This window comes from Sylvia atricapilla, chromosome 1, assembly GCF_009819655.1.
Source record: "Sylvia atricapilla isolate bSylAtr1 chromosome 1, bSylAtr1.pri, whole genome shotgun sequence".
NCBI classification, from domain to species: Eukaryota; Metazoa; Chordata; class Aves; order Passeriformes; family Sylviidae; genus Sylvia; species Sylvia atricapilla.
The window spans coordinates 116,502,422-116,526,059 of NC_089140.1; the positions used below are offsets into that span (position 1 = coordinate 116,502,422).

At 35.5% G+C, this 23,638-nt stretch overlaps 1 protein-coding gene across 4 annotated transcripts in view; it reads right to left on the minus strand.

The window, feature by feature from the left end:
- The window catches only part of ASPH (aspartate beta-hydroxylase), a 110,668-nt gene that overhangs the window by 38,216 nt on the left and 48,814 nt on the right, over window positions 1-23,638 (minus strand). For all 4 annotated transcript variants that reach the window (XM_066331679.1, XM_066331670.1, XM_066331687.1 and 1 more), the window contains 5 exons: window positions 21,590-21,622; window positions 20,195-20,236; window positions 19,275-19,328; window positions 18,261-18,305; window positions 8,597-8,638 (listed from right to left, as the gene is read on the minus strand). In XM_066331679.1, the coding sequence (XP_066187776.1) occupies window positions 8,597-8,638; window positions 18,261-18,305; window positions 19,275-19,328; window positions 20,195-20,236; window positions 21,590-21,622 (216 nt within the window). The remainder of the gene's footprint in view (window positions 1-8,596; window positions 8,639-18,260; window positions 18,306-19,274; window positions 19,329-20,194; window positions 20,237-21,589; window positions 21,623-23,638) is intronic.

A 23,638-nucleotide genomic window follows, 5' to 3' on the forward strand; every position in this document is an offset into this window, starting at 1 on the left:
CTACTGAGGATTTTCAATAATAGCCTTGGATGTAAGAATAGGCATTCTATCTAGGACTGCTGTCATAGGATTCCTGAAGACTTCCTTAGAGAAAACAGTTTCCGCTGAAAAAGCAGCAAGTGAGGAAGAAGTCTTATAAGGAAGAAGTCTTATAAGAAACTCTACGCTAGTTCTTGTGCTGGAGAATAAATAACTACCAGTGATGACAAGCAATCTCATATCTCACTTATCAAGATACAGAATTTTTTAAAAAATAGAAGTAGAAATGTATTACAATGTATTACATTAAATGTAAAGTAAACTTAATAGCCTGTCATTATCATCCATTGAAATCTGATGAAATATTTCATATAACTGTTTTGGCATATGAAAACTAAAATACCAGGCATACTTTGGTTTTATGTTGAAAAGCACCCTGTCATCACCAAAAGCAGCCTTACTTCTACAAGAGAAAGAGAAATTCTTTTTGAATAATAATGAACACACTGCTAGATACTCTTCAGACCACAAATCATATCAAAATTACGGAAAAGTAACCAAATTATTCAACATAACTGAGCCACTCCTGAAGACTGGCTTAAAAGTATTTTGCCCTTAATTGGGGTGGGGAGGGGAGTAACAATAAGCAAGAACAAATGGTAAAAAGGCAGTAATAAAGAGTTTGCCATGAGAAGATGGGTACATACTACCCTGTAAAATATAGCTACAGAGATTAAAAGAATAAATTATTTTCTGCATCATCATAGTCAGGATAAGGAAGAGAAGGCTTAAAATGGCTGTAACAGGAAATTTGACTTGAACATCTGGAACTACTGTCTCTGAGCAAGCACAGTAGAACAGGTTGCTGAGGGCAGTTGTGGAATTCTAATTACTGAAAATTTGCCATAACAAGATGCGTAAGCATCTGCCAAGAACAATGCACACAGCTGATAGGGCCTTCGGTCAATTAAAGAGACAAAGTAAGCTTTAGAGCCTCACTTAGTCATATGTTCTACAATTTCTGTAATATACTATTACATGTCAATGTGCCTTAGTGCCAACACTGTAATTTCACAGGTAACTTCCACTCTCTCATCTGACAACCAAAGAAATCCCCACAGAAGCTCACTGTGCCAGTCATCACAGTAGTGGAGATTCCTCCTAGTCTGATGCCAACAATAGAATATTGAAGCTCCAAAACTTTTCCCAAGGAAAAATTTCACCTCAGTGCTATAATTTCAGAAAAGCCATGACTAAAAAAAGTTTTGCAATAGAAAGCAATCTCAATTACCACTGCTCCTATTAGCTTTTTCTGTAAAAATAAAATACTAATAACATTTAAAAAATCAAATTCTGTAAATCTTCATCTGAAGCAGATATTTTTTAACCTTAAGTAACTGTCCAAATAGCAGCAGAAAAATAATTTTGCAAACCTTTGATTTATTCACAGAATTCTATTTCTTGATACTTGAATAACTTTTAATGTGAAAAGCTGCCTGAAGATATCCAAAATCAAAACTTTCTCAAATTTCCAGACAAACGCCCTCATATGATCAAATGCCTGTAAATTCCTGTATAACTGAGCAGAGGCCAAGGTTGGAAACCAGTATAAAACACCAAATAGACAATTATGTTAAGGCAATTACATGGATAGGAAGGAAAAAAAAAGAGATAACTAGTCACGGCAAAAAAAATTGATTGTGTATGATCCCAAGTACATGGCAATAGAGAAAAAACTCATAGCAATGTCACAAATAACTAGTAATATCACTTTTATAATGGAGTAAATTAATCCTCTCTAGCTTCCAGAGAAGTGGAAATGGTTGTGTGTGTGAAATCTCTCCATTTCATATTTTCATCTGAAATATAACACCATCATCCAGGCAAAGGAAAACCTCATTCTCCTAAGAGAGAAAACACTGATGACCTGCCTGATTAGATATCAGCCTGGTACAATCAAACCAGTTAACATCATTAGCCAGAATTGGCCAAAAATATTGAATGCTATCATGATTATCTTTCACAGTTAATACACTTCTTTTACCTAGAGAGATGCCAGACACTCGGCATTTATTAACACATAGCAAATTTAAGTGGGTGAAGTTATTTTCTACCTTGCAAAGGCTTCAACTTCTTGTTTCCTGAAAGGATAATTTAAAAGATGGGGTATCTGTACCACAACACATACCAGGAACTGTTTTGTCTTTGCTGACTACTCTGAGCCTCTGATCAAAGGATATACATGTATGGTTTTCTTCCTGAGCAAAGTAGGTAGGAGATAACCTCATGCTGCTATTAACACTTCCAGAACAATTAGTGTTCTAATAGTGTTTCAATCTAAAAACCAGTATGCACTTCCATACACTTAACACAAATAATCTCTCATCTCTTTACATCTCTCTTGTAAAATATTGCGAGCAGATATTCTACAATTCTGTGATTTTATTCTGACCCAACAGATATGCCAGGAAGGATACCTCAGAGAGCTTGTTAGCTGATGCGCAACCACGACAAAATCTCCACTGGAACTACCTCAGTTTTCCACTTGCTGCCCTTTTCTCCTCCTCCCTCTTGCTTTAAGTACTAATAATTCCCTTCCTAAGCCTTCTACTCCCTTTCTTATATTTATAGCCTAGAAAAATTGTTGAGGCGGGAGGGCAGGCTTACCTCCAGTGCTGGATCTGACATTCTGAACCTGGTCTGTTCACTGAGAGCAATAAGTGACAGCCTGGCTGGCCTGACTTGGAATTTTGGGGGGAACGTTGCCTTCCACACAGGATAAAGAGTCTTGCTTCAGCCTTTGCAAAATAATGCTGTAAGATTTAGAGTCAATTGAGAGGGGCCTGCTCTGTGATTATGAGAGTCCATATTACATATTAGCATAAGTATTTCTTGTTAAACATGTCTTTAATGAAATTTCTATTTCCTCAGAAATGGCGAGACAATAACATTACAATCCCTCTGTGGACCTGGGGGAGAAAACATGAGGATGGAAAGACACTACTCCCTATCTAACAAACCACCTTGTAAATGTGGTTTGGTTCTTGTAATTACATTTTTTATTCACTTATTCATTCATTTATATTGTCATTATAATGTCAAGGGAGCATTCCTGGTGGCTTCCTTGATCTTACATCTGCTATTACTCACATGCAAAAAAGAGAGGAGTTAGGACTCCAAGTTTTATTACTTTATAAGTGATTCAAGATAAAGGCTGGTCTTTACAGCCACCTTGAGGACACATGGTCCCAAGTTTCTGACTTGAAAAGCACACTGCAACAATTCTGCTCCACTGACTATATGTTGTGCTTACTGCTAGCCAGAAAATTGAATTACCTCAACTGCAGGGGTTGGACAAAATGGCCTTTAAAGGTCCTTTCCAATCCAAACTGTCCTATAATTTTATGATTTAAGCCTTAAATAAAGTTTTAATAGAAGTTAGAATTATTTAATTGTACAGGCTATAACTATATAGTTACGTCTCCTTATGTTATGTCATCTCTATAGCTAATCTGAAATAAAAAACCCATCATGTGATGCAGTCTCGTAAGTCACTTGCAGCAAAGGCTCCTCCTGTCAGTTCTCTGTCTTAAACTTTGAAAAACTAAGGAAGCAATTTCCAGCGAGGGTAATAGGCTTTGTTTTCTAAACACCCTCCCATCCCTGCTGTGATACAAATTCAATAATAATGCTCTTGGCAACTTGTCAATGGCAACTTCTGAGTGTGGGACAATGACAAGTAGATACTGATGATCATGGTCTGGCAGTTGTTTTCCAACTAATTTCATGACCTTTTGTTTTACTAATTCCCTTCAGCACCCATCACCAATACTACACCTTCCTAGTTCAAAGTTTCAATTATGTTCTGAAGAACATACACGTATATTAGTAGACTTTGACTTGGAGCTCAAAATTTGCTCAAGTAATTGTCCTCCCTCCTGATACTAGCCCCATATCATTACCCAAATTAGTTTTGGAAATTGTGCTGCCTCTCAGTGGGTACTTGAATGAGAATTTGATGATGATGAAAAACTGTCATTGTCCTGTTGTTTGGGAAGCTCATTAGGTAGATACACAGAGTGTAAGCTATCTACTTGTTTTATAGGCTTCTATAGATGATAACTCAGAAGGTATAAAACCAAGTAAACTTCATCTAGACAATTTAAAGCCAGGAGCACTACAATAATTAAAAGATGTTTCTAAACTGTATCGATAGAACAGGCAAAAACCACTATAATAAACATATCTGGGGAAGTAATCAGACAATAAAAACCGAGGCATTTTAGGGATTAATAAAGCTGGAATCTAATTACTATAATAAATCTTTAGCTGCAGTTATTTCAGAACAATTTCCCTTGCAGCAAAAAGTATTCTACAGGGCTTCCTGTATGAAATTATGGCTGGTTGGTTGCGTAGATGTTGATCATAAGAAACAACAACAGAATGATAATTTTTGTTTTGGCATGTATTTCTATCATTCACTTCTTACCATTAAGACATCTGGCTTCACTCAAAGCACTCTTTTAACAAAACCAGAAAGAAATTTCTGCACTGACTTTCTATTCAAAAACACACTGTAACATTCTAATGTCCTATACATTTAGCTCAGAATGGTGTAATGCGGCAGTTTTGGACTTTGACAACTGCACTTCTGTGTTGGTCATTCTGCACACAGCTCACAGATATTTAACTGTAGCCTGTATCAAATTTGCAAATCAATAGGTACTAAGTATTCTCTGAAAAGCAGAGCTTGCAAGGGTGGAACTCAGCCCACCTAACTTGAGGAGGCAATGCTCAAGATGAGCTAACCATGTAAGCTCTTTCTCGAGACAACAGAACTCTGATGAAGGTTCCCAGTGGAATTTAGGGGATAACTGATCTTACCCTGCAGCAAACCCCTACATTTAGTCAGAATAACAGCACTTTAGCCTCTCTACTGGTATCACTGTGGAATCCTACATATCTGCAAAGGTAAATCCCTCGAGTAAACAGTGGTGAATGCCGACCCGTTATCAAAATGAGACCAAATGGCAGGGCCACTTGTGGAAGGACATTGCCCTAAACCTGGCTTACCTGTACTTCTGTTCCTACCACAATGCAGCTGGAGTGCTCCAGCCAAATAGCATTTATTTTTACTGTCATGCTTTATCAGTTTTGAAAAGGGAAAATTATTATTTATAAAAATAGTACCTATGCTGAAGTTCACTCTATGAAACAAACATGTTCATAGCTGAAAATTATTTTTTCAGTTTTTATACCGGTTCACCAATGTAAATTAACATTTAATATATACCAAATATAAATCAAAGTAGAGAAATTAGGCTTCTTAATTTTTTTTTTTTAGTCTGTGTGATCAAAATACCCATTCCATTTTAATAACTTGATTACATATAAAGTCTGATTACATTTTTATGGAGAAGACGAAGAATCCACCTCAATTCTCAGTAACAGAGAAACTTTGAAGCAACTTTATATTAGAAACAGGTTTATTTTCATTTTTGTTTCTTTAGAGGACTTTCCAGAGGGGAATTTTGTTTATAGCAAAGAATTTTCAGTAGGACTTTCAATACACCTGATGAATTTCTATTGAATACTGAAATTTATACAATTATTAGGACACTTTGCTAAAGAGTACTATGAAGGCTGTCGCAGTAAAAAAATATTTATGTTCTAAGAGCTACTCAAAGCTCCAAATACTTTCTGCACAGAAGGCTCTTTGGAGCTTGTATGTCCAAATACCACAAAACAAATGCAGACTTGCACATCAGAATGTACTCTCAGAATCAGAAGAAACCCTAAACCCAGGCCAAACACGAAGTTTCAGTTTCCTAACTCCTTAGATTTCCAAGTTTCCTACATATACCAGTCACGGTACAGTATATTTTATAATACATCTCTTATCAATTTATTGCTGCATCCTATTAGGGTAATTTAATGTAAAACAAATTAATTGTACCTTATACCATTTTCTGTGACTAAGACATCTATAGCTAAACACTTTTACTGAAAGTGGAAACCTAAAACAGTTCAAACTATGAGAAAACTTCAACAGAATTCAACTTGGATGAAAATCACACAAGCAGTGTAGCTATAAACAAAGTTCATTAAAAACATGCAGGGTTGTTTTTTCCTGTAGGATGAAAAATTCTATCAATTTAACCTGGAAAACAAACCCATCCCTTTTTCCACCCTATAGAAATCCTGTAATCTGCAGTGGCATTTATTTAATTGCTGTTTAAAAAGAAAACAACCACAAAGCCCTAGGGTAGAAAAGGAAAGTAGCTCCACTTCGTCATACTTCCATGTCTTTTACAGGCACTGATGAATAACATTGCATAATAGTTTCTTACACAGGCTGGCATTTTTACCTATGACTGCTTTTTACCCACACTGGATGGCTCTTGTATACCATTTTATCACACTGGTCCAACAGGTCAGTGAAAACAGCACATAATGGTGAGTTTTTTCCTAATGTCACATTATATAAATTCATTGTAGTAAGATATTCCCTGCCAATAAATTGAGATGTAGGCCTAATTGCCAAGCTTTCCAAGTTGTTTTGGTTGTTTTATTTTCTATATGTAATGCTTACATGTGACATATTTAACACTTAAATAAAGTGTTTGAAGTTTGCCAGTCCTAGAAACTCATGTTTAAAATACCAATATACAAAACCAAACCAAATAAACCATACCAAAATATTGGAAAAGCAGCATTCCGAAGTACTCAAATATAAAGTAGCAGCCACACAAAAAATGGAAACAGAATGAAAAAAGAGTAGAGCTACTGAATCCCCTGGCACAGGCCCTGAGGTTTCTGGGCATTGTCAGCAACCAGCCACGACCTCAGTGAAGGACATTATGCAAGCTTTGTGCAGTGACAGGGAATGCATGGGGCCAGAACAAATGTCATTGCACAGGGAGCAGATTCACAGTGCTCTTCAGCAAAATCTCACTTCTTTTCCATCTAATCTGTCTCTGCACCCTCCTACCTAGCCTAAGACAGACTAGGCAATCATGGTGTTGACAAGGACTGATTTTCATGTCATCTGTCTCTTCACACTTAGCACAGATGGCAGTGCTGAATCCAGCTCCAGGGGCCAGGCAGCCTAACTTGCCTCTTGCCCTCTGATGCAGAAAGAGCTTGGTGGAACTCTGACCTCCAGAATACTAAACTAGGAGTATGACACTGAATATTTTAGTCCTGGAATAGCAGCAGTTGTCACAACCATTCCATGACTCAGTGCAGGGGTACAGGCCTGGGACAGAGTGGCTGGAAAGCTGGCCTTTGGAAAAGCACCTGGGGGTGCTGATCAACAGCTGGCTGAACATGAGCCAGCCTGTACCCAGGTGGCCAAGAAAGCCAAAGGCATCCTGGTCTGCATCAGCATTAGTGTGGCCATCAGGACCAGGGCAGTGATTGTCCTCCTGTACTCAGCACTGGTGAGGCTGCACCCAAATCCTGGGGTCAGTTTTGGGCCCCTCACTACAAGAAAGACAATGAGGTCCTGGAGTGTGTCCAGAGAAGGGAAACAGAGCTGGTGAAGGGTCTTGAGCAAAAATCTGATGAGGCAGCTGGGAGTGTTTGGGGTGTTTAGCCTGGAGAAAAGGAAGCTCAGGTGGGAGCTTATTGCTCTCTACAGCACCCTGAAAGGAGGCTGGAGTGAGATCGGGGTTGGTCTCTTCCCCCAGGTAACAAGGGACAGGACAAGAAGCCATGGCCTCAAGTTGCTCCTGAACAGGTTCAGATTAGACATTAGGAAAAATTTTTTCACTGAAAGGGTTGCCCAGGCTGTCCTGGTGGACACATTTAAAAGATGTGTTACTTAGGGACACAGTTCAGTGTTAGGTTACGAGTTGGACTCGATGACTGTTGCAGCAGCCCTCTTGTTAGAGGGTAGAAATGAGCTGAGACACAGACTTCTTGTTCATCACGGCATGAAAAGGGTCCTGGTTTACTCCTCTTTGCAGTTTAGCACCCTGACTCCAACCATTCACTGACTCTGGTTGCAGCAATCTCCTACTGTAGGTTTCCCTTACAGCCTCTGACTGCTGGTTATTTCCTGCCAAACTGTGACTGCATGTATTGGTTTGCAGACTCTGACTGCAGCCTTTTACCTCGATAGACTGTGACTGTAGGTTCCAACAACCAAGCTTTAACTGCAGATCCAGAAAATCACAGCAGTTATTTTCTCTCCCCAGTCTCCTTCTTCTTCATCATTCTCAAGTTCCTCCTCCATGATGATCCTCTCCTCACCAGCTAACCCACTCCCTTTTATCACACTCATCTTTAGTAGATATAGCTATGACTCATCAGGGGCGAGGTCACCCATATTCCCTCCTCCTACAGATGACCTTAAAGGTCTTTTCCAACCTGAACAATTCTATCATTCCATTCTGTGACCAGGTAAGATTGATTGACATAAATTGATGCCAGCCTTGGAAACAACCAAGTGTTTGCCTATAAAAGCACATGCTCTCTGGATGTTTATTCAACTGTGGTTTACCTACATAAGATATACAGAAGCGAAGCTTCACTACTCTTTAATCTGATTTAATCAATCCTCCCAGAAAGCATGGTTTTGAATCTCAGAACAAAATGTTATTTTCTGACTTACCTTTTTCTGCTTTGTCTTGTTCAGTTTCTTCTTCACTTTTCCCTAGAACATTAAACATATAATTTCATTGAAATAAATTTATGTTAACATTTTACAATAAGAAAGAGATACAAGAAAATTACAATTTATACTCAAAACATAATTAAGTCAACAGGACTTTGTTTCATTTTTATTGTTTAAATTAACCATAGATTATTTTCTGAACTATATAGTTACCTAAAAGGTCTTCCCTTGAAGATGGTTCGAATATTACAATTTTGCTTCCATCACAAAACATTTCACAGAATTTCTCCTCTAGATATTTAATATATTTTGATATTCACTTACAATGCAAGCTATTTTGCAAGAATGAAAATCTGTTCACTAATTAAAAGCTATTGGAAACACTAGTTTAATACATACATTCAGTTAAAATGTGAAAAACAAGATCAACTGAGAACATAAGTCTCATTTTCAGAAGTGACCTGGGAACTTGGAAGCTTTTGTCTTTTTTCAACTTCTACATTAATGTAACAGGTGTTTTGAAAACATGTGACTGGAGAGATAGATGTTAAGCAAGGATGAAGACAGTCTGTAGCAAAGGCAAACTAAATCCTGGACAAAAATCATGTATGTGTATTTCATGAAGGTGGTAGAAACACAAAGATCTTTTCCCCCACTCTAAACACTTTCAGATCCTGCCCTACTCTATAACATATAAAGCATCTTGCCTCACCATTCCAACAGTGTTATTTTGTTTCCAATTCCAATTTTTTCCCAATAAGCTTTCAATATTTCCTCCTAATAAACTTAGAGAACACTAAATGGGGAGGTCGGTTGCCTTTTTAGCTAGTCACTGTACTCTTTAACATATACTTTAATACATATATACACATATATAATTTTGAGGTATTCTTATGTATATAAAAATCTTTTCTTTAATTTCCAAGTAATTTAGAGACACCTTGTCTGAATACTCAGTCTTCATTGCTTTTTAAACTGACTGCTCAAAAGCATTATAGTGTGAATACATTTAATAATGCAGGAAAACATTGCATTTTTTCATTAAGAAATTGAATTATGCACGCACATGAAATCAAAATTTTTAACACTAATTTCACCTTTTACTATAGGCTGACAACTGCTATTCCTGAATGTATGGACACTATAACTCTAATTTATATTCAGTACAAGGCAGAACAAGCATCAACTTGATTATAGGGTAAATTAAATAAATATGATCATACTGAAAGTCATTCACCTCTTCAATTACATCACGTGATCTAGATTGTCAATTAAATTGTAAGAAATGACAAACGATCTATAGAGTCAATTACATAGTAGGGACAATTTTTACTGTAGCAGTAAAAATGATAGCATTTTGCAGTACTTCCTAAAACCCTGGCTTCTGTATTTTTTTTTGCACATACCATACAATCAGTAAAATGGTTGTATGTCATCCAAAACACTACATTTCAAAAAGTGCAATAATGCAGCTCCAGATGAAACTATAGTTTCATTGTACAGTTTTCACACAAACCCATTTATATACTCACATTTCTATTTTTACCACCTCCCATTACCACGATGCATCATGGTAGCTGGCAACCCACTTTCCATGCATCCCCTTCTTTACCAGCAACACTTGAGATTCTCACCTAGCCTTTTCTCTCTACTTCATTCTAGGTCACTGGATAACCCACTTCCACTCATCTTGGACATTCATGTTACTTCTGCAACTTCTTTGCCACCACAGGAAGAACCATGCATGACCTCCACACTCTAAAGCCAGTTCCTATCTCCCATTTCTTGTCTGGCTTCACATTTCTTTATTCCTGAGACTCATGCAATGTATAACCGCGTGTACAGCCCTCTATACCTATTTATGCATTAGAATCAGTTCTCCAAACTTTCAGACTATTTTTCAGCCTGTATTCTGCTCAATTAGTTGCCATTGACTTCACCAAAACCTCTCCAATGATCTTTAAATACTTCCACTTCTCCTTCTAGGTAGCTGCTTTTGAAATTTATCACAACTTGATCTTGTTAGCTCTGAAACTAAGAATTCACACTTCACTAAGAATTCACTTCAGCATCATATTCAGCATCATATTCAGCACATATTGTTTTGTTCCTTCCACACTGATCCCTAGCGTATTTCAGTGGTGCAAAAGATTTTAATTATGCTATTTCTGACAAAGGCTTAAAAATGCGCTCTCTCAAAGACAGGAATATTGTAATAAATCTTGAGACCATTTTTTCATCAACTTAAACCAATTGTAGCTCAAGGAAGTAAACAAAAAAATCTTGGCTCTTCAAACTACTCCCATCCTTTACTCAATGTCTTAATTTCCAGCAAAATGATTCAAGATGAAAATCACTGACAAAACAGCTTTAGCTAATTTCTATAGGCTTGGACTGCTATCGCTATATAACGAAAGCACAAGTGATTCCCAAGAAGGTTTCTACCAGGAAGAATGAATTTATTTTTCACATTACAATACAACTAAATGTTTGATGGCATATGAGAATGACACAAATCACAATTAAAAATGTGTTTCAGACCTTGTAGATTTTACATGAATCTCAATCAACACTATAAATGCACAATACAACTTATTTACAGATATGCAATTTTTGGAATATGTAAAATTACAAATGACATTCAACAAAATTATTACATTTTTCAGTATCTTTCCTATATCAACTCTTAGCCATTTTCTTTACTTCTTAGGAAAGTGCCATGATATGGTATTTTTTCAATTACAGAGAATATTAGAAAGTCACTTAAATTGTGACTGTAAATTCGCAGTATTAAAATATCACTTTAGTATTCTACTCTTTGCTTGCTGGTATTTCTTCCTGTGATTTCCAAAAAAAAAAACCAACTGAACCCAAGATTTCATAGATTCACTGACATATAACAAGAGGCTCTCTAGCAATGTGAAAATATAAAGAAAAACATGATCTTCTGACTTCTTCTTAAACTACTATTCAGCAATACCAGATCAAGGAAGATTTCTGCTTTCAGAGAAGTGAAATGTGGACCTTACTAGATTTCTGATTCAAACTATAGGCCATAATCATAATGTTCTGTATGCAAAGCAGATATATCACTTTCCCCAGACATTTGCATTTGTTAAGAAGTGCTATCTCCTCCATTATAAATTACAAACAGAAATTACGTTTCATGAAAAAAATTCAGGCCTAACTGTTTGCAGAATGTTAATACTCCAAAAGCACAATCACAACACAATTATAGAAGATACAGACCTTAGCATACTGCCCATTTCCTTCATATAACAGCAGCCAGAAATAAAATTATTTTATTTCACTTACTACTTCCTCCTTGTAAACAACACTTTCAAATATATATTTTTAATATTCAAATTCGCAATTAAAAATATAATATTAATTAGTGATTATGTCAAACATTTATCCCTATAGCTAATATCTAATACATTTAGGAACAAATAATGACACTAGAAAGACAAATATATTCCTCTGTGTTTTATTGCAGCCAAACATTAAAATGGATTAAATATACATACTTTTAATAGTCCACTTGACCTTGCTCAGCTTGGCATATTTTTGTAAACATGAAGCACGTAAAATCACATACCCAGTTACAAAATACTTAAAATTCAATCACAGCGTAATATACTCTCACAGTCCCATCATTCTACAAATAGGCTGCCACTGTTATATAAAAAGTTCTCCATTCACCATCCTAAAATAATTCCCAACATTCCTCACAAAATATGGCTTTGTAAAAATTATTGCTCTGCAATTCACAATCACAGGTAATTTTACTAGAATATCCCATCCCAAAACACATCACAGTCTAAGAGTATTATTGCTTTCCTAAAAAGTCTAAAGAAATCACTTTGGGACATCTGTATTTGTTGATCGGATGTAACACTCACGTGGAGTCTCACTGACATCCCAGCCCCCAAAAAATGGCAAGCATATATGATGCTCCTTTCACTACAAATGTAAGCATCTAAAACTCTGTCTTCAAAACAATGTTACAGAAATTCAAAGTCTCCCTGTAAACCAAAAGGCAACCAACCATTAGGGTTACCAAATTGATTTTTCTTTTTATAAGTTTATCTTACTTTATTTTTCCTAAGCTCCCATAACAGGCTTGGCAACTTCCTAAAATCACAGCAATTATTCCTGAGCCAAAAAGGAACACATGCAAGATATCAAAGAATAAAATATGTCTTTGTAATTGTGGAACAGCAGCACAGAACAGGTAAAAAGCACACCTGTTATATCAAAATTCTAAACCACTCACAGTACCTAAATTTCAGATGTACCATTTTTAAGAGCATCCATAACTGTAGGTCTTAAATTTTGACACTGTATTCTTCTTAAATTGCATTTTTCTTTTCCAAAGATTTTTCAAAAATAAAATTTGCAAATCAAGTGTTTATGCAAATTTGACTATTAAAATAATTTACTGAACATAAAGCTTTGAGATCATTATAGTGGTAGGCAAACCAAAATGGAATAATTCTACTGAATTCAACCTGATTCCAGCAACTCAGTCTTGTTGCAATCTCCACTGACTCCTGTCAGGCTAGCATATAGTCTGTAGACATTTTTGCTTGAAATATCAGATGAGCATAAATAAAAAGTGTTAATTCATACATAAAGGGTTTTTGAAACCTGTAATTTTGTAATCTGGCCTTTTACTAGTATGAATTAAACACACATTTTATACCTTTTTAGGGTGTTTTAAAAATCACCTGAAATTCATGTCATTAACTGTTGACATAACATCAGTGCAAAGAGATATAAGTCAAACTTCACAGCATAGTGTGTGCCTGATTAGTGTTTTTTAATAAAATGCAATTAGGCTATATGCTATATCAGCAGTTATGAAACATCTAAAAATTCATAACATCATATGTTTCATTTGACCAAACAGCTCTGTACATACTGTATGAATCCACAAAAAAAGATATATATTAAAATCTGAAAAAATGTACTTGCTGCTATGTTATAAATAGAATATTAACAATTGCTTAAACAGTACATGAAATGCAGCTCTAAGTTGTACCTCTGTCGCAAACACAGAAGAAAAATAATGAATTCACTAAACTTGACCAAGGGAAAAAAAATATCAGACAGGAATGTAAACTAAACATCCAAGTGTTAAAAATGCTTACTAAAATGACAGTTGGCTAAAACCCATTTACAACATCTTAGTGTTCATTCCCCAAACCCTGAACTGCTTGGTAATTACATCGTAAGGTCTATTACAACCATCTGCTCCCCTTTTGTAGCGTATGGTTAGGACTGGTCCTCCTGATGTAGGGACTTTTCTTTTGAAGCTTTAAGTATCTGAAAAAATAAGGGGAAATCTATATTAAAGGACCAACCAAAACACAACTTCCTCTAAAACAACAACAAAAAAAATCTTAAATGCTAAAAAACGCAACTTTGTATCAGACTAGTTAATATGAAAAAAGCTATATTTCTAAGAATTCTAATGAATATACACAAAGTTGCTGTATAAGGTGGGAAACAAACTTTTAAATATTTTTCTAGACAGTAAATGTTTTATTACCATATGGCACTTCTTTACCTTGTAAAGGATATATAGGCCATGCCACAAATCCATTTAAACATTTTGATTTCGGTTTTGGTTTGGGTTTTTGTGTTGGTTTGTTTTGGGTTTTATTTATTAAAGTCAAAGACAACTGGAAAAGAGGAGCCAGGGAATGAGGAAGGGTCAAGGTTCTAAACTTCTAAAGTGGAAACTTCTCTTACACATAAGGGATTTGTTGGTAAAATAAATGTAGAGTTACAAAAATGTCAAGGAGGCAAGGTGAAGGGGAGGAGTGGAGTAACTCGTAGATATTTTAAATCTAAATGCATACAAGAGGGATCAAAATCCAAATACGAGAGTAATGTTATCCCCTAAACCCACAATATCCCCCTAAAAAATGTGTCCAACAAGTACTACTCTATTACAACCACTGCAATTTATGTGCCAATGTAAAGCAGCACTATCCAGAAAACCTGAATCAGTAATATTTCAAACTAGTTTATCAAACCACTAGTTTATCAAGCCATTAGATCTAGACAAGTGCACATTACAACTGCAGCTAAAGTATCCCACATCTGGAAAAGAATACCGGCAATAATTTCAAAGTTAACTCAGAATTGGAAAGCAGTACTTACAGATACTTAAACATGTACTTCACTAGTATGAACTTTCTTGTGATGTGCCCTGAAGTCAGCAAACAACTTTTGACTTAACTCCAGCATATTCAAATCACACAACCAGTGTCTTCCCTGGTGATGTGAGAATGTTACTCACAGCTAAATTCAATCCCTGTTTTCTTTCCAAAAAACTAACTTCCTATGTTTTAGCTAAAAACCAAACAACTGCTCCAAACCTCATACAAACTGGTGCCACCATGCTTCAAATGCAGTTACATGAATTTAAACTACCGAAGAATAAGGAATGTATAGTGACATTTCTGAATTTCTTTTACACTGCCCAAAGTTATTTTTGCTACTGCTTAAAGAACAGGAAATATTAGCTTCGAACAACTGATAAAATAAAATCACAAAGAAAGAAAGACTCCTGAGTACAAAATACTGAATCTGCCATCACAAAGAAGATATAGAAGAAACCCCAGGAAACATGAATGTCATAATCTGAGAGGAAAATTTGAGAGTAATGTTGTTTTCAAACTGAAATATTTACATTAAAAAAAGACAGGTAAATATACTTAATAGCAAGAACTAATAATTTAATAAAATTTTATTCATTGTCAGTAGTTTTTGTCCTATGTTTCTTTTGTCAGTTTCCCAAGATTCTACTTAATTTTACTTAATGTGATGGAATAATAAGATTTTTAGAAAAAGTTATAAATACTAGTTCATCTTCCTTCAGAGTGGTTCCCATGTAACTACACAAATTATAAGGATTCTTAAGTTAGTTCAGTGCTCAGATTTTGTACTGATGAAATTATTTTTATTTTCCACTTCCGAAGTAAAGGATCATGAACATTATACTACATCTAATAATTACTTGTGTCTTTAATAACTGTCTTTAAAACGCATTTTGATTGATTCTCTCTTTTTTTGTATGAATGGAAGAAGAAAATAATTCCTTCTAGGGCTGCTGCTATTATGTGTTTATAAAAGCTATGCCAGGACAGATGTCAAGGCAATTTTGTGATTTAAACAGTGTGTTGCACTAGTTTTGAAAACACCCACAGGTAAAAGAAGAATAAATCTAAAAGATTTATTCAGAAATACATACCGTTTCTAAGTAACACAAGCTATTTCTCATTCTAGCAGTGCTTGAAAATGGCAAGGACTCTCTCGGTATCACAATAACACAAAAAGAGAGTGGATAACTAGGTTCAATTCCACCATCTTATTTGCAAATACATGTGCAATTAGAAGAGTGACCATTCCCCTCCACTGGGCACTGGTGAGGCTGCATCTTGAATCCTGTGTTCAGTTTTGGGCCCCTCACTGCAAGAAGGACACTGGGGTGCTGCAGCATGTCCAAAGAAGGACAGAGCTGGGGGTGGCTCTGCAGTACAAGTCTCATAAGAAGCAGCTGAGGGAGCTGGGACTATTTAGTCTGGAGTCAAGGAGGCTCAGGAGGAACCTTACTGCTCTCTCCATAAATGTCTGAAAGCGGGTTGTAGCCATGTGAGGGTCAGTCTCTTCTGCCAAGTAGCAAGAGATAGTTTGAGAAAGCAGCACTGAGTTGCACCAGGAGAAGTTTAGATTGGGTTGGTGAAGAAAAATTTCTTCCTCAAAAGGGTAGTCAAGCATAGGAACAGGCTGCCCAAGGAAGAGGTGGAGTCCCCAGCCTGGAGGTACTTAAAAGATTTGTAGATATGACGCTTGGAGACATGGTTTAATGGTGGGCTTGCCAGTGCTAGGTCTACAGCTGGACTTCACTTTAAGGGTTTTTTTCCAATCTAAATGATGCTATGATTCAAAATGGTGTATTTCAAAATCCACCACTACTATATAAAACATCTAAGGTTTTTTGGGGGGGGGTTGGTTTTTTTTTTGTTTGTTTGTTTGTTTGTTTTTTGTTTTGGTTTGGTTTTTTGTTTTGTTTTGGGGTTGGTTTTTTTGGGGTTTTTTTTTTGTGAAAGTAGAAAAAAAATGTACAGCTGCAAGACTGAGCCATAAATAACAATGCAAAAACTGATAGAAATATGGTCTGCAATCCCAAAATTCCATGTTGGCACTTCTATTCTGAATTTAATTTTAAAATAGTATCTATCTGTAAGTCAAGAAATCATCTCAATATCCTCAACTGACATTGTATGGTGGAATTATCTACTATTGAAATTTTGTAATCGTTCTGTAAGAGCCATTTTGTTATTTTAACTTTTAACAGCAACCTTTTCTGAGAGAAAACATCTTTTCCTCTTCTCCAGTTCCAACTTCATGCATAACAAACTGAGTGAAGACTATCTTTGCTGACCTTCTTGCCCATGCTGTCAAAGATAACTACTGCTTGTTCCTGCACTGATTATAAATAAGCTTTGGTTAAGAATACTTCATATTCAATATGAAACAAAACACTTTCAGCTAATGCATCTATTAATTATTAGCTCTGGCTTCAAACTTTCCAACACACCTCATGGCTGTTGTAATAAACAGGTTGGAAAGACCTCACAGACAACAGTTAAGCACCAATATGAGCATTTCAAACCACCTCAGCTAAGGTTCAGCATACAAACTCAAACATGAACCAAACCATGCCTCCAATCTGTACTGGACAACCACAAAAGGCCTCCTGTGTTTTCTTCAATTCCCTGGCTGCTTTTGGCATGACTAAGAACCAAATACAAATACTGTAACGAAAACAAAAACAACCCCAAAGTCTCTGGGCACCACATCTTGTAAGAGCTTCTGCACAGTACAAAGACTAACTAAACCAGAAACGGGGCCAGGGTAATCAGCACAAAACAAAAATACAGCTGTTAGAGGCCTTGGATTGCAGCTTCTCTGATGTACTGCCCTGAGATATAACTCTGTGTCCCAGTCAACACAACTAGTTTGGTACAACGAAAAACTAGTAAATTGTAATAGTTAACTCCACAAAATGTAACAATATGCAGTTCTTGAACTTAGAAGCCACTTAACTATGCTAAAACCAGTTTTGGTAAAATCCACGTCTACTACTGTCAGGCAGCAGATGGAAGAACTGGAAGTGCTCTCGTTCTTAAAAGCAGTTATGCCAAGAAAAATGTGACGGCATGACAAAGCAGTCCCTATTTCCAGATCAGTGCCCAAAGAATGTGCCACAGTCAGATTCTAATAGATCCAACTGACACACAGAGAAGTAACACTATCATTGTCCTGACATCTGCTCTGGAGAGGAAGTACACACATACTGAGACCTGAAATTGTTGTATTTCCTTTTCAAAATTATTCAGCTCTATCTGAAATCATTAAAAATTAAGTTTTAAATTAAAACTACTCAGTTTATTTGGAATGCTTTCATATAACCCAGTAACTATCATTGGCATTTATCAAGTACAACAGAAAGTTTATTGCTTCTAAACTAAGAAGCAAATTTGACAACAATAATATCCCTTCACAAAATAATTTGGTTACTAATTTCCATGTAGCTACAGCTTCACTTCTTTAGAAAAAAAATAAGTGCCCAAGATTGACTTACCCACTTGAACTTCATTTGAATGATCTTCAGCTTTAATAGGTTTTTCTGTAAATAAAAAATAGAATATAACTCAAAATGGATTGCTTCCCAAATATCTACAAAAATCCTCTTTTTTTTTCCTCTTATATTACAAGCAGTGACCTATTAAGACTGCTCTGTAACGCTACTTTTGCAGAAGTGGGATGCAAATTTCTTCCTCAGCTGAATTTTTCCAAGAGAAAGACTCATACTTAAGTAGGTCAGTGAGTATATTGTAGGATTGCACAGTTTCAAAAACGATACTTCAAACTTGTGAAACTATACTATTCAAAGCACACAAATCCCAGTTTCACATGCTACTACAGTATGGGCTTAGAAAACATTCCTATATACCTATTATGCTTTCAGCTGTAAGTATGAAATACCTGGCTTCAAAATTCAGTTACTTTTATTTCTATATGTATGTTTAAATTAGACATGTCACACATCATCAAGTGCTACTACTGCTAATAGACTGAAGTCTGCACAAATGCTTGGAAGAAGTCAGGCTCACCAGAAAAAACTTCACAATAGCCAGCATGCTGGCTGTAGATAATAGGAAGAACTGAAGAGGGGAAATATATTCTCTGATTTGGGAAACCCATAAATAAAGAGCTCAAAGCTTAGGGGACATTCCAATTTATTCCTTACATATACCCTCCCTTCAGTCAGTATGCACTCCTGACTGGCTAGTGGAAAACAGAAAATGGAAAAGAAATTTTCAGCTCCATCATAAAACCAAATACAGTCATTTTTATCAATATAAGATTTTCTGAACTGGGAGCACTCTCAACCTCTGAAACTGAAGAGTTTAAAATATGTCATTAAAAGCCCAAGATTCCAAAAGCACAGATATGTTTGTCCTTGAAAGAAAACAGCTGCAGAAAAGTTATGAATGTGTTTTTATTGCAGCACAGAATTCTATTCCATAATATTTATCATTCCCAATTATAATTTTTTAAAGCAGCAAACACATGGAAAACACAATATACAAACCTGATTCCTCTTGTTCAATGGCCACATCATCTTCTGTTTGCTTACTTTCTACTCCTAGATAGAAAGTAAGTGTTGAAAGTTATTCACATTACATTCATAATTTTATTTCCCAGCACAGATGAATAAGTATCAAACAAAAAAGAAGACTTAAATTACAAACTAGCAAGTTCAGTTAACTGAAGAATAGAAAAGGGTAATAAGTGCATTTCACATCCAAAGGTTTAGCTACTAGATGTAGGACTTCTACTGCACACACCAAAAAGATTCTAGTTACAATCGTTGTTTGAGTGAAACAATGTATATTATCCCTTTTAATCAAACAAAAATGCATTTTTCAAATAGAAAACCTAAAAAAAATAAAGCATCAAATCCTACACACACTGCTCAGGCTAAACGGCTTAGATTGCTTTGCTCTAGCTGACTCAATCAACATCATGTTTGAGAAAAACTTCTTTAACAGCATTTTTATCTTCTTAGAGCAGATCTTCAAATTACATTCAACAAGTACTCATTTAAAATTCTTCGTGAACAAAACAAATTGATGAAGAGAGATTTTTTACTCATGCCTCTAGCAACAGGACAACAGATTTTAAAGTCAAAGAGAGGAGACAGAGATTGGACTGAGGGAAACTTTTTCTGATGAGCGTGGTGGAGCACTGGAACAGGCTGCCCAGAGCAGTAGTGGATGCTCCATCCCTGGAAGTGTTTAAAGTCAGGGTGGACAGAGCTCTGAGCAAGGTGACTAAGAAAAAGATGTCCCCAGACATGGCAGGGGGATTAAACTAGATGATCTTTAAATATCCCCTAACCCAAACTGTTCCATGATTCTCTGCTGTTTTTTCTCTTCTGTTTGCTTTTTAATTATATTAATAAATATAAATGGACGAAAAAAAGTTTTTACAAACGATAAAATTTCATACCTGAGAGGTCTTTAGCAATATCAAAATCTTCATTAATTTCCTCTATAAGGATAAAAGGGAAAAAGCGTACAATCAGCTTGCTTTTTATTTTTTTAACTACTGTTTTTCAAATGTATATATTTCATCAAAACACTAAGATCACAATTACAAAATATATATCTGGCCCCATGGCTTCATTCACCCCCTTTGGAAGATTCTCAGCTAAGAAAACATTCAATTCAGAGCAGTAATGAAGTCAAGCTCTCAAGTGACGGAACTTACACGCTACACAAAAGAATATAGCTAGCACATAGACATGTTTACCTGCTATTAACAAACAGACACTTTGATAAATTTCAGGGGGAAAAATACATCTTAAATAGTCTTTACTGTTTCACTAAATAGCTCTTCTATTCATCAGCTAGTTATATCAAAATTGTACCTTTCCAACAACTGCTCTTTGGATTATGACACAATGACTGAAATTTTAAAACCAGTTCTTAATCTTTCTAAATACTTTGAAGTACTCCCGCTTTCATATTTTGCAGCATCAACTCCATCTGGTAGACATAGTGAAAACCAACCAAAAAAAATGCATACCTATGAAGTTTAAAAGTCTTTTTATTTAGATGAACATGCAATTAATTTGTGAGTCCTAATTTCCTTCTTGAAGCATGACAAAGAAATTCTACAACTTAAAGTATGGATTCAACAGAAAAAAATTATTTATATTTGTTTTCTCTTAATATGGCACTTTCTAATTCCTTTGATTGTCCTCTAAGATTATGGCAGCAAAGGTGACAAAACAGACACTTAAAATTTATTTACGCTACAGAACTTCTAGGCTTCCTTCTAAACTAAATGACTATGTGTTTTTTTCAGTAAGCTGTCTGAAATGACTCTCACAAGAGCTGGCATTTCAAGACAACAAAGTACATAGAACCCAGAGAGAATATTGGAGATAAACAATTTGTAATTGCTTCTACTAATTAGACAAATGCACCAGCAAGAAGTCTGCATCAAAGCAGAGCTAGTACTGACAGCCTACTGACAATTTTGAGTGATTTTACACACTGATTGCAAGGTTATGAGCAGTGTTCACTGCAAGAAGCAGTGTTTGTGATGAACTACTGTGGTCCAGCTGTCCACTAAAAGCCTCAGACACCCCACTCTGTGTCACCTGAGACCTTAAAGATGAATCCTCAAGAGCAGCATATTAAAAGAAGGTTTCTAGGTCCTATTCAAAAATCTAACTTTATAATAATAAAGACTGTCATGAACTTTTGCCATAACTGGCCACGTCATAAATGAAGGTCACACAGATTATGTACTTCAATATATATAAATAGCAAGATTAAGTTTGCCTAAAATATTTTTCATGTAGATAGATAGATAGACAGACAGACAGACAGATACCTGTGTCTTGAGTCTGCTCTTCATGTTTTGATTCTGAAAGGAAAGAAAAATAAGGTTCCTGAGTGGTTGATACACACAAAGTACTCTAAGAATTTGGTCAAGCAGACAGCTCATTTCTTTAATGACAAAAGCAGAGACCTTAAAAAAAAAAAAACAAACCCCCCGAAAAATAAAAAAAAAAAAAAAACAAAAAAAAAAAAAAAAAAAAACAAAAAAAAAAAAACAACAAAAAAAAAAAAAAAAAAAAAAAAAAAAACAAAAAAAAAAAACACAAAAAAAAACACAAAAAAAAAAAACCAAAAAAAAAAAACCAAAAAAAAAAACCCCAAAACAAAACAAAAAACAAAAAAAAAAAAAAAAAAAAAAAAAAAAAAAACCAAAAAAAAAAAAAAACACACCAACTTCCCCAAGTTTGGGGGCCTGAACAGATATATGAACCCTTTCTGGAGCTTATAAAAAAAATCTACATTAACAAAAACCCTAAACCATACATGTACATATTGCTGAAATTTCAAGACTTTCTATGTTTGCAAAGTTAGTCTAATTTTTGTAATTCTGAAGAAGAACTAGGTCAAGAATATTCATTATTTTATTTTAGATAATGTCTGAAAATAGACCAAAGATGCTATCCCTTGTCTGAATTTTCAATATACACTTACTGTGAATTTTAGACTTAAAAAGTTCGAGGTTCATTCAGTGTGTTAGATAATTTCATTATCTAACAGGTACTAACCCTCATCTGAAAAAGGTTATTTACATCACATTAAAAAAAACCAAAACCCAACGATCTTTGTATTATTGTTGTATCTTTTAAGATATTGCTGTATCTTATATACTAATGCTCATGTAGCTCTCCTCACACTCTTTCAAAAAAGAGTTCTAGAATATCCTTAAAAAAATCCAGGACTCTTTCTTCTAAGGCAAATCTCAAACTTGCTTTCTTTCTCTAGCTTTATGGCTACAAACTGTAGGCAATTCCTCATAAAACTGGAAGTTATGTACAATAACTGAGTTATTGTATTCCATGTTCTATGATCATTTACACACTCCACCATAGGCACTAATTTCCACTAAAGAATTTTTAGCTAAGCAATAACCTCAGTGATGTGATTACAGCAATCCTATTAGAGCAGTTCCTGATCTGAATTAAGAACCTAGCCTCACAAAGCAAGAGTCACAAAAGAAATTGAACTGCTCTGGCCATCAACCATCTTGCACTGCCTTCTGCTTTGAGAACTCTAGAATGTACCAAGATTGGAGAAAATATTTCACCAGAAGATCTTGCCAGAAAGGGGAAACACGTGACAGAAATGGGGAGGATAAATTGACTCAAAGCCTATGCTTCTGTTGATTTCACACACAATTGCATATGAAGGTTTTAATGTGAATCTTCTTGTGGGGTTCAACCACAGTTTTGGAGCCCATGCCAAAACTACAAGCCTTATATTTCAGAGAAAGGATTTCAGATCTCCACAATGGCCTCCAACCATTCTTTGACTTTAGAAAAACAGAGCAAAACTTGCTCTTCTCTAAAACCAAAGTAAATCTGTTTCACTTTCAATCCAACCAAAGCTATGTCAAAAGACAGGCCTAGAGACAAAAGAATGAAAAACAGGTACAACTGCTAAAATGGTGTCTAGCACATGAACATGAACATGCCCTGAAAGTCCATGGACTGAACTCAGACTCAGCTGAGAAGGAAAAAACAGTGTGTGGCAGAAAGGAAGCCTCATTTCACTGGTCTTTTTCTTCTACACCGCTCCAGGCTGGAGCTCTGAAATTAAATTCCTCTAAAAATTACAAAGGACACATTGTGCATTCTCTCACAACTACAATGCCTTCAAGGTGGAACTTGAAAGCAAGGCAAAATTATGTTGTGAAAAGGCAAATTTTATCAAGAGGAAAGTAGTTTTCCATGAATTATGTCAAACTGTGGGAATAATTTACTACATAAAGAAGCCTGGCAATTTAATAGCCAATAATAGTATTTATTTTTTTTTACAGTCACATGCTAACTTAGAATTTTCTTTTGAGAAAAAGAATGGAAGT